This window comes from Arctopsyche grandis, chromosome 6 (genome assembly GCF_051622035.1).
Source record: "Arctopsyche grandis isolate Sample6627 chromosome 6, ASM5162203v2, whole genome shotgun sequence".
Classification (NCBI taxonomy): Eukaryota; Metazoa; Arthropoda; class Insecta; order Trichoptera; family Hydropsychidae; genus Arctopsyche; species Arctopsyche grandis.
Genome location: NC_135360.1, coordinates 30174223 through 30186510, shown reverse-complemented (window position 1 = coordinate 30186510; position 12288 = coordinate 30174223). Strand labels below are relative to the sequence as shown.

At 30.8% G+C, this 12288-nt stretch overlaps 2 protein-coding genes across 3 annotated transcripts in view; one reads left to right on the top strand and one right to left on the bottom strand.

The window, feature by feature from the left end:
- Positions 1-683: 683 nt before the first annotated feature.
- On the top strand, positions 684-2784 carry LOC143912520 (uncharacterized). Of its 2 annotated transcripts, none has more exons than XM_077431804.1 (3): positions 684-1397; positions 1462-1666; positions 1737-2784. In XM_077431804.1, exons 1-3 carry the CDS (start codon positions 1124-1126, stop codon positions 2698-2700), a joined length of 1443 nt encoding a protein of 480 aa, XP_077287930.1. In that variant the 5' UTR covers positions 684-1123; the 3' UTR covers positions 2701-2784. The 2 variants fall into 2 exon arrangements, with proteins under 2 accessions (XP_077287930.1, XP_077287931.1); XM_077431805.1 differs by having other exon boundaries at positions 873-1391.
- Positions 2785-9393: 6609 nt separating this feature from the next.
- The window catches only part of slo (calcium-activated potassium channel slo), a 158048-nt gene continuing 155153 nt past the window's right edge, over positions 9394-12288 (bottom strand). The window contains exons 22-25 of the mRNA XM_077433937.1: positions 11764-11965; positions 11457-11593; positions 11015-11377; positions 9394-9910 (exon numbers count right to left, since the gene is read on the bottom strand). Coding sequence (XP_077290063.1) covers positions 9764-9910; positions 11015-11377; positions 11457-11593; positions 11764-11965 — 849 coding nt within the window. The 3' untranslated portion in view covers positions 9394-9763. The remainder of the gene's footprint in view (positions 9911-11014; positions 11378-11456; positions 11594-11763; positions 11966-12288) is intronic.

Here is a 12288-nt window from a genome sequence, read left to right as displayed (position 1 = left end):
ACTTTACAGCAACATCCGTCAACGTATTGTATCCGTCTTTTTGGCCATCGTGGAGATATACACGCGAATTACGTGCCATGAGTCTGCCGCTTTGCTGTTTTGGTTTGGCCAATTATGAATAGAAATGTAATAAAATTACATATTTGAACTGAAGCCGTGCAGTGCTGTTAAGTATGAACAGACCTTTATTCCGCAAAAATCGATCTCGCGGACGTTACTAAAATCTCGGTCATGGAATATCTGGCACTTTAGTTCTCGTATTATAATATTTCACATGAATAGCTTTCGATTGATGGAGTTTTTGGGTGCCAGATGCTTGCTATCGAATATGTTCAACAATTTCCAAAATAAGTACAGGAGACGGTTCGAAAAATTTTGAAACACGTGATTTTTATCAAAATGCCAAGCAACGCTTATTGCAACGCCAAGCAACGGTGATTATTCCGCAAAAAACGATCTCACCCATGTCACTAAAATCTTGATCACGGAGCATCTGGCACTCAAAAACTCCATCAATCCAATACACGAAATATTGTACTAACGAGAATTCGAGTGCTAGATATTCCGTATTAGCGATTTTTGCGCAATAATCCGTTTACCACCATATACATATGTTTTAAATGAATAAGTATACAAATACGTGTTAAAATTCTAATGATTAATTCTAAATGAAAATAAAATGGATAACAAATTAGACTCGGCGATTTTTATTGTAAATTTTTTAAAAAGGTTACGAATTCAATTTGGAGCAAATTATCCAAATACGGGACATTTAATCACTTAATTTCTAGCATGTGAGCTTATTTATCAGCAATTAATTTGAAAATATTAATTCGAAAACGCTTGTCATATCTTCGATATTAAGCATGGTCGTGTTTTGTGATTTTTAGTTCGTATCGATTTGTTCCGTCGTTTAAATGTCATGTTTAAATGTAGACACTGAAGATTGTTCTACCGAGGCTCTTAAATTCAGCCTCAACATGAATGTAACATTCTTTACACGAGGATATTATAGAATAAATCAAAAGCTGTCGGGAGAGTCCATTTGTTTCCATTACTATTGATTACTTCAAAAGCGTATTCATAATCTAAGGTTACTTATACTCAACCGTACAAATATTAGATGTCGGGATTCAGCAGGAACTTGATGCCTGCTGAGAAAATTCATAATTTACCCGTGAGGTATTTGCCAGATATTTTGCCAGAACGGTCTAGTTATTCTCCGAGCAGTTCGCGTACCGAATATGGAGGTAGCAGTAAATATAGGAGGACTGACAGTTCAATACTCGACGATAAAAAGCGCATCCTCAATTCGACTGCTTCCAGCGCCGCCTCACGTAGATTTCAGGACTTCTTCTACAGATCCGGTTGGCCGTCTTTGAGCGACACTGGTACAGGTGTAATTTTTGTGCACTTCATGTCGTATAAAATGTTTTCATTCTGATAACTGTATTTGTGCAGATTCACCAGGATGTTTGGAAATCGATAGCAGTGGAAGCAGTGCTAGTTCAATGTTTTCTTGGGCCGATCCTGATGCGACCACTTTAGTTGCAGAGGAATGGGAAAAAATACAAAGAACTCTATACGATGAACCTGGCCCAAAAGTCCTTCAGAAGCATTTGATCGATGAATGCAATCAATGGAAGAGCTTTTACCCACATTTGAGGTACGTATTTAGTATTATAGACTCGATATAAATATATTATGTATTTTATGTCATTTCTTATGTTTTTTAGAATCATCGGTAAACGATATAAATTGAAAAATGAAGAGTCTGACGAGTTTCACGACACTGAAGAAGAGATATTAGCGACTCAATATGATAGCGATGCCGATAGTACTCTAACGATTAAAGCTGAGAGTACGCCGAATATAAAACAAACACGGAATAGAAAATTAGTGAAACAGAAAGCTAATATGAAACTACACAACAATACAGTCGGCAGTACCGTTAAAAGCAGGCAAAACGCTATAGATCTTATAGATGAATTAGATCAATACCTTCACATAACTTCAATTGATAGTACGTCAAATTATACAAAATCTCCTAGAGTGGATGGAACTTCTTCCATCATAAGATCTGAAATGTCATCGTCTCGTTGGCGACATAAAGACTCCAGTCCGGACTTCGTATCACTGCCTTATAACAGTAGATTGAATGTTTATCAGCATAGTAGTAATTTTAATAATAGAGATAACAGCGCAACGTCTTCAAGCTCGCTATTGAGCAAACCCAGTTTTATCAAGAGTAATATTAGCGTTCCTCAAAGTTACAATGTAATGAGGAGCATCGATAGTAAGGGAAAGAAATCGGCCTGTTCAATACAAATTACAAGTGAAAGGCATTCACGCATACAGGAAACGAACGCGTTATCTAAAGCTTACCCGTATAGATCGATTTCAATACCTCAAGATTTCAGTTTGCCAAAAAATAGTACTTCTAAAGGTAGAAATGTATATTTACCTCCATTGGAAGTCAATGAATTTAAAGCGAGACAAAAAGACCAGCAATTGAATTATAAAAGCGTGTCCGGACGGAGAAGAAGTAATACTAGAATCAAAAATTTGTCTCCAATTTATTCTAACAATCATTCTAAAACAGAGTTAATAGTTCATGAAAATAAAGTAAAAAATGTAAGCTCTCCCGATGTGAAAAAATCAAAAAGAAAAAGAAAAAAGTTATCGAAGATAAATTCATAGGTCTTATATTTATAAAATTATTTTATTATGGAAATGATATTTTTGTATTCCATTCTAAATTAAATATATTGATTGTTGAATCTGAAATGTGTGGTTTTTATTAATTAAATCATCATATATATAGCTGGCAGCATGGCTCGGTGGTTGGGCTTTTGCCTAGCACCGAGAGGCGCCAGGTTCGATCCTTTGAGTTGACCTCGATTGAAAAGAATTTATTCTGAGTATATCTGTAATGCTGCTGGTCAGACTTGGGTATTTGTGACTGCAGGTCGATCGTTTCCTATCAGAGTTTGTCAATTTTTCTGATTTCATTGTGGAAACGGTTAACATGCGTTATTGTGGCATTGCAACGCATGCCGGGTTCAGCTAGTATGTTTACATATAATATCACTGTTCTGTGTAGTGATAAGTATTTACTGAATTTCGCTTAATTGTTTAAAATGTTGAAAAATTTACATCTGAGATAAAGCTCGCTGTACTATAATAGTAATTTAGATTCGACATACATATGTATGTTCGTCACAGCTAGATCACTGCCAACAAAGCGTCTACGAATATAATAACAAAAGAAAAAAAACGTCTATATATACTGTTTGCCATTAATGTTTCCTCTAAGACAATAAGTTTCTGAGCATTATCGCAATGTATTGAAAATTTGTTTAGTTAACTAATTTTTCTATTGGTCTTTTATATTGTTTACACGTAGGTAGGTAGTTTTTACCATTTTTTTTTCATATTAATCTTTGAAAGACAGAGCGTCGAGATCGAACGAGTGTCCTGAACCGGGTTCGAGCAAGACCCCAGTATTTTTTAATCAAAATACAGCTTTTTTCAATACAAATGGGTTCAATATATATCTTATTAATCATTTTATATATCAACATAAAAAAAATTTAGTCCTATACCATTTTTTTGACTTTTTTGTATTAAAAAATAATGACATGCATCAACACGCAAACGCACATAGGTAAGACCAACAGGCGACTGCATGACTCAATAGCCACGCGCCAAAAGCGACGAAAACAATAGCTTACGAAAATATAGCTGTCTCTTTCTCTCGCATTGATTCATCGATCAACAAGAATATGCAAGCGAACTGTAAAAAACATGACTTATCGCTACCGCCTTTAAATCATACTTTGGAACGTAGAAATGAATAAATGGATTTTTTTTACGATGTACCGCTTTTCTAAATCATACAAAATCTATTAAAATAAATAAATTGTAGTTCATTCTAGGAATACAAGACATATAGCTTTGAAAACCACATAGTTATTACGGAAAACGTAAAAATTGGGGCACTTGCATACCCCACTTTGGTGAGGGAGGGTTAAACAATTAAATATAAATATTAAATTAAATATATTTAAAGGGTATTTGAAAAAAATTCGACTGCATGGGGATCGAACACAGAACCGACACATTTCTTTTAATTATTTTTTATTTAATAACTTAATATGCCAACACTCATTGGATGTGATATTTCATCGGGTACAACACTAGTGTTATATATTACTAGTGTTTTTACCCGGCTTCGCTCGGTATTTGTAATATAAACCGCTTAAACATGGCCAATCTAATAGTAAACATTTTATTACATTTATTTGAATATTAATTTGTTCGATGACGTCACAGATTTACGAACATTACAATATATTTTCTTACATACATACATACTTACAAAAAGTCTCTTTCGAAATTATATATCAGATATGAAGGCTTCTTGCACAGGGGTGGGAAAATAAATGGAAATTCAAATACAAATACAGATTTATTTCGGATATTTACAATATTTGCATATTAAATAACAATCAACATCAACAACATTGTTATATTTTTCATTGCAAATGGTGTATCTTTATCCCCAAACATTTGAGTGGATTCGATTCAATAAGCATTGATGAGCCACCGAATAATATCACTTATTACAGAGGATAATTCATCATATCGATTAAGATTTAGAAAAAAACGGTTTTATTAAAAATTTGGATTGAAAATCAAGATCACATACGTCTCATAGCCGCTATTTTTTTTTTATAATTATTTCATAAAATATATTTTAACATTAATATGAAGTTAATATTAATCCTATTTTGCGATAAGGCAACCTCATGGTAATCATATATACATTTAAAAGAAAACGGCCAAGTCAAAACAGGAATGGAAATCAAAATATATGTATCCAAGCTCTCCGCGACAAACTATACGTAAAATATTTAGTGTTTTTTTTAACATTTATAACAACAAATTAATAAATATATTAGATTTCAATTATCAAAGTACTACGAGTATTATGTTATCGAGATTTTCAATTCACGGCTCACACACACACACACACACACACACATACATATTTTTATTAAATATACTATATAAAATGTATAGTATATAATCTTTATTTGGCATTTAACAGAAAGAAAGCTTAATTTTATAGAAAATTATTATAATCCACGTGATACTTCTTGCGAGAAGTCGAATTATGGATGTTTAATCAACCGTTAAATGATTGTAACGAATAAATGAAATTATACAATGACAGATTTGAATATTGTTTACCAAATTAAAGATTATGTACTATATGCACATAATAAACATACGTGTACGCACATGCACACACAAACACGCATACATAACTATGCACTTACAGATTTTTTTCTAATCAAAAATCTTTTTTTGATGTTTAAAACAATTCATATTTGTCACAGCCTCGTCACTGAAGATGTTTTGCTTGCTATTTAATTGATCTCTAACATTAGTTTTAGGAATTTTCATCAGACTCGGTGGTCGTCATGCACTTGACTATTGTTCTTTTTGTTTATTGAATTGAAATAGTTATGGGTGTGAAAGTCTATTGTGATATTTGGTAAGGTCTTTCATATCAAATCTCACAACAAGCTGTTAAGATTGCACATACGAATCAAAGAAAAGTACATACTATAGATCAGGTAATTAATGTGTATGTGTGTGTGTATGTACACTATTCGATTAGATTTGAGCAATTTTCATCAATGAAGCTCATATGAGATACAAGCCTGGGGTCTTGATTTATAAAAAAATAGTCAAAGTGCAAGTCATTTATAACTGTTTTTTTTTTTCATTAAATATAAATATGAAATGTGATTCCTTAATTCGAAAAATCCATCAGTAATGATTTTGGACAACCTTTGAAAATAGTCTTTATTATTTTATATTAATTTATTTATTTTAAAAACAAGCAATACTTTATTGTAAGTCGTATAAAATTGGTGTAGCAATATCGTAAAAATTAAAGTTGTATAAAAATGATTGACAATAGGTATTTTTTATCATATTTAACGATTTAATTACAATTCTAAAGGCGAAATGTAAAAGCATAATAACGGTGATGACGAAAATCAAAACAACAATAAACATTTGTTACAAAAATGCGAATGCAATCAAATGTTTCCCTAAATTTTCTCTCCTTTTTAACACTCGGTTAAATTTCCTAAAAACAGCAAAATTTTGGTAGCAGGTTGTATTATGTATATTTACACAATTTGGCTTTATATTAGGTAGAAACATACATACATACGTGTGTATATTCAAGGGATTTTGCAAAATTACGTTTTTTTTTTTATCAATATAAATTGAAATGATATCGTTGTAATTTGTATTTTTTTATAAATAGTCATATTTTTCATATAAAAATTTCGCTTATATACAATTATTTTTAATTTTAATATATTGTGCTCGATAATTTTCATAGTAGCGTTGCAAGTAATGTAACAATTTAATTCTATAATTGTTGATTTATATATGTATGCATGTGTGTTGATTTTGATTTCGATTTGATACACATGCGAGTCGATTGGGGACTTGATGATGATTATTTATTTTTGCTATACATATCGACACTGACACTGAACTAAAAACTAAGGAACCCTGTGACATGGAAGATTTCTAACGTTTAGCCGATTAGCAAAAATTATTTATGACGCGGGCAAAAATTTTTACACTTACACATTACTTATCCATCGATTTCATACAAACTGTGTGAACTATTAAACATTTTGCACAATCTTTTTATTTATTTTAAAAGGTTTAGATTTATTATATAAATGGAACAATCTAAGAATCACGAGATATACATACATATAAAGTACAGAAAGTGAGCGATGTGCTCGGAGAAAGCCATCGATTAAAATCTACTGGGGAAGAGAACTATACATATCACAGGAGGAGAGGCGTTTAATATTAAAGTGGCAATATGCAATTTGTAACGTTTTTCTACTCATATTTTGGTTTATTGTTTTGTCTGGCAAACGATGCCAGTTAATTGACTGTGTCTGAAATGTATATTTGTAGTCTTAACATAGAAGTGTAGACTTTGAACCAACAAAGTTCGATCGCTCAAAGGTGTGTGTGTGTGTGTGTGTTTTAATTTGGAAAATATTGTACACAACTAATCACCAATTGATGATATTAATATGTGCGGTGATTATGTATTATTATAACCTTGACAATATTTGATCAAATTTTCGTCCGAGTAAAACCTTCAAAAAAGATATATAGTGTTAATTAGAAAAGTCGAACGTAGAAGAAGAAGAATCAAATTAACTATTCGAAAGGAAAATAGTTTAATGCGTTACATGATTTAAAAACATTGCATTTTATAATTTTTTAGTTCAATGTTAGGCTAAACGCAACATAATATTTTCCTAAATACCAAAATTTTGCATGTAAGTTTTAAAATATTACAAACGAAAATCATTTTTCGATATTCAACAAAAAAGAATATATCACTAATTTACTATTCAAAAAAGGTCATTTTGAGGTACCAGTAATTTTTTTTTAATATAATTATGTATTCTAAAGTCAACATTGTTACCATTAATTTTAAAGGCAGTGAGTGATGTTAATTTTACTAATGAAAAACACTTACAATCAATAACAACGAATTTGCTTGCGTTCAACGAACTACAAAATAAAACGAGACATCAAGTTTCACAGTTACCCAATAAAAAACAAGAAAGCTATTTATTTTTGATCATCGATAAGGCTAAACGAGTTGCTGGTAAATTTGTAACTTTAAAAATGCTGAGTAGATTATGTACAAATTAATTTTACTTTAAATATATATATATATATATATATATATATATATATATATATATATATATATATATATATATATATATATATATATATATATATATATATATATATATATATATTTTAGTCCTTTGAAAGGTTTCCGTGATAAAAATCAGTCGAACCAATAACGTGCAAAATATGTCTCTTATACTATGTATATAATTTAAATCGATCGTATATAATCAAAATAATACAACATTAAGATCAAATTAACGAAATTTTTAAGTTTTTTTTTTTTGTTAGTTCAGTTTTCAGCATACCCAGCTATTTAATTTTTTTTTTTCATTTTTTTTAATCCATTTAACTACTAAAGCTCGACAAATATAAAATATAATTCATCAGCAACTTCGCTTATTGATCTGTTTATATTTAATTATGTCATAATTTAGCGACGACAACAATCATTTCATTCAGGCGATTCAAGCCAAAAATATATGAATAAATTTATCACACGATAATGGCAATTGATAACCAATTATTAAAACACTATTTTGTTTATATAAAGTCAATTTTCACAATTTGTTAATTATTGTTTTTATTTTTATTTATTTTTTTTAATTTATCGAACAGTCAATTAATCAATACACTGACTATATAAATTCACTTTCAATTTAAAAAAAGTTTTAAAATTTTTCTATAAGTTTTTTTTCACTAGGTTTTTTACAGTTGAAAATTTATTAACGTTCTAATAAATGCAGCTTCCCCCATTTGAAACTCGCACAGCCTCCCAGAAAATAGAAATTAAGAAAAAAGGGAAAACTTCTACAGAGTTGAGTTCGATAAACAGTGCTACTACACAGCGGCACCAACTATTGTGATTTAAAGATGTTTTTTGTGGACTTTTATTTGGTGTGAATACTTTTTGTGTGATATGTTCGCAGCTAGGTGTGCCCAAAAAGCGGATGTGCGAAAATAAACATGTGCTGGGATAAAATATGTTCTTGGCGAGAGGATAAAATGAAATATAAAAAAAAAAAAAATATAACATATAATAAAATGATTATAATATAATATGAATATATGAAATTTTTAAAACATATAAAATTAAAATCAATATTTTTTGAATAAATATCAAAATAAAAATTATATACTAATATATAATATAATAAAATAATTTTTTTGTTTTTATAAACACTGATCTTTTTCCATATAATCCTCATTCTTTGTCATCTCCTGGCGGAGAGCGAATTTAAGCACTTTAATTTTAAATTACAACTATGGAGCCGTCCGACTCTATAAGCTATTTTGATTATCAGTAATTAATATTTTCAATCAGCCAAAAATTTCAGTCAACTATCATTATGAAAAGATGAATATTTATTAAACTTTTTTTGTATATGATTGAAAATTGATTGAAGTATTTTAAACATTAAAATGTGTTGCATACTTAAATTGAAAATATCACACATTCCATGTGCATTGTTTTTTTACTTTATTTTTTGTTGTTGTATACTTTCATTTAATTAATCCATTAAATACGTTTATATGAGAATAAAATAATATAAAGTTTAAATAACAATTCCTAAAAATAAAATAATGCATGCAAATTTAAAAAGGTTTCAATTATAATGTGCTCGATATTGGAATCTGGTATCATACGTATATAATGATACATTTTCATATATATCCTATAGTCCTTTATATTAAAAAATATATTGTTAAGACTTATAATTAAGGAATATAATGGATAATTATATTTTTTGACATATATATATATAATATATAAATATTTATAAAATAAAATAAAAATGAAGTAAAAAGCTTTTGATAGCGATTGTGAACTCAAATGAAATTAATCTTTAAACATAATTTGGACTGGGGTTTATTTTTCAAAATCTGCAGGTAGTATATCTTGAAGTGAGATAGGCTGTAGCGAGCACTACTCTTACATTTAAGGCATTCAAATGTATGAGTAGGGTCCATCTGTGAGGGCGCTGCATAGCAGCAGTCAGGAGTTGTCGTCCTTATTAGTGCCTCCGCCGCCCGTTACTCCCGTTCCAGCTCCGGCGCCTATACCCGTGCCCGTTCCTGCAGCTCCTGGCTTTCTAGCCGGTCGATATTCTAATCCAGGATCGAACTGCATCAGTACGAATACCTGAACACAACAAAAATATAATGTATCATACTATTTTAGACCAACTTAATACATATGTATAGAACTTAATACATATGTATATGTAGAACTTAATGCATTTATGCAGAATGGAGTGGAATTGATTGACCATTAGTATTTTGAAAACAAACAGTTCAATTGTGAAGTAAATATTCACTGGTTAACCCTTTGAGTGGTGAAGTCTTTTCTTTTGAAAGCCCGCCACGCTGAAAATTTCGCCAACATTTCCAACTAGAATTATTTAGAAATCCAATAGAAAGCAGGTATAAAAATTGTAGCTAATCCAAACAAACCCTAGATAACTACTGCCGAGGATTTCGAGTTTTGTAAAGGTGTGTTTAGACTGCCTAATATATCTTGCAACAATATAAAATAAACAAAATAAGTCTATTAATGAATGTATTTTTCCAAAACTAGTTCCATCTTCTTCATTTTTTGTTAAAACAAGGGGGAGGGCGCGGAGGGGCGAAGCCCTAAAAGGCATTTTTTTTTTTTGAGTTAAATGGAGCCAATGTTCCTGATTTAATTAGAAACGGCTCCAAAAAATTTGCAATCTTGTCCTATTTCTCGCAAAATTTGAGTTTATAGCATCTTATAATTTGTTGATATTTAAAAATGCTGCAAAAAATTGTCCATGAGATGTCTCTATGATGATTATAATGTTTTATGATCGATGTTTGTAATTGGATGCTGGCCAGACCTGCGATATGTAACTCCAAGTCAATCGTTTCCTATCAGAGTTTGCCAATTTTTCTGATTTCATTTTTGAAACGTTTCCTCCATTAAATTAGCTAAGAAAAACCATCCTACCCACTATGTCCACACTATTTGAGTATGATTTATGTGCAATAAAATGTATGTACTAGTTTAAAATTCATAGATGTCTCGTAATTCAGTGACTTGTGTCATAAAAAATGCTGCTTTGTTTGTAATTGACCAGGAGGGCACATTGGGGTTTACCTGTTAGTCCTTCCTGGTGTATATGTATGTAAAATAAATTTGTTTGTTTCGTTAATTTTTAAGATACTAATTGTCTAATTGTTTCCACTCCACTTTGTATTGTATGTATATCAGTTGAGGACTCACTTGATCTGTTGGTAATAATGAAAAATCGTCCGGTGGATTTGTTATAACGTATCTTTTACTGCTAGCATCACAAGATGAACTAGTGTCTCTAAACCTATAAAGTCCTATACATAGCATTCCGTATGCTTTGAGGGCAGCGACGAACAGGTCGCCATACTTTCCGGCTTCTCCGAACTGCGACAACGGACCGTCGTATAGAGAAATCTGTCCGACTCGACATCTGTCCCTGTTCGACAGACTGTCAGCCGTGGAATAACCACCTCTCAATCCGGCTCCTTCAGCTAAGATTAATTCTAATTCTGGTGTAGCACCACCTGTGATCAGCGATCTGATCAATGTCAAGGCATTTTGATTGAAATATGTCTGAAAAGTTAAATTTTCATTTGAATACTGGATACTGTTCATTATGGAGCTATGTATGACTATATAAAATTATTCTAACTGTTGACATAAGTGAATCCAGGACACTGACGGCAAAGGCAGTACCACAGGCAAAAGGCTGCGTAAGATAAAGCTCTGTATCTGGATCATCATCGTCATCTTGATCCAAAAATTGGACATTACTGTCGTTTACCAGTTCTGAAACACCAATCACACTCATACATATTATATATTCCAATAAATTTTGATAGTCTCATAAAAAAAATACTTAAACCATACAAATGTTTTTATCACACAGTGGCATACAATCTGTATCTTACAACCTAATTTTATTCAAAATTATATATCGATGATACAAAAGTACACACCAGTTATCATAGGAACATTAGCACCATACACAGATCCTCGTCTTTGCAATACTATCGGACTTCCCACTGGTGTTAAGGCGTCTTGCTCGGTCGCACCCTGACTCAATACACCGATCGTATCGTCGAATGTCATCGCTTTAATGTTTAAAGATGCTAAAATAGCTTCTTTGTCCGCTAAAGTTGGATCGTCATTACTGGGAACCTATGAAAATATTCAGATACATATGTACATATTTATAGTGGTATAATATTTCAAACTAAAATTAAATATAATGTATTAGATGTATTATGAGCGTTTATAAGAATTGTAAATAGGTTTTTGAGCTCTTTTTCCCATTATGCTGTAGATTAACATTAGAATAATATGATACTATGATTACTAACCAAATAAAATAAAATTGTAAAATAGAAAATGATCAGTAGATCAGTAGCTATTAAAATAGATATAAGATGTATTGTGAACATAATTTTGTAATAATAAAAAGCATTAAAAAATCAAAAATCAAACTAGAATTACACTAGCGA

Bases quoted from the DNA above. Each gene is read 5' to 3' on its own strand.
- LOC143912520 (XM_077431804.1), top strand. From the start codon at position 1,124: ATGTCGGGATTCAGCAGGAACTTGATGCCTGCTGAGAAAATTCATAAT. The intron at 1,398-1,461 runs GTGTAATTTTTG...GTATTTGTGCAG, and splicing joins TTTGAGCGACACTGGTACAG to ATTCACCAGGATGTTTGGAA. The intron at 1,667-1,736 runs GTACGTATTTAG...TATGTTTTTTAG, and splicing joins AGCTTTTACCCACATTTGAG to AATCATCGGTAAACGATATA.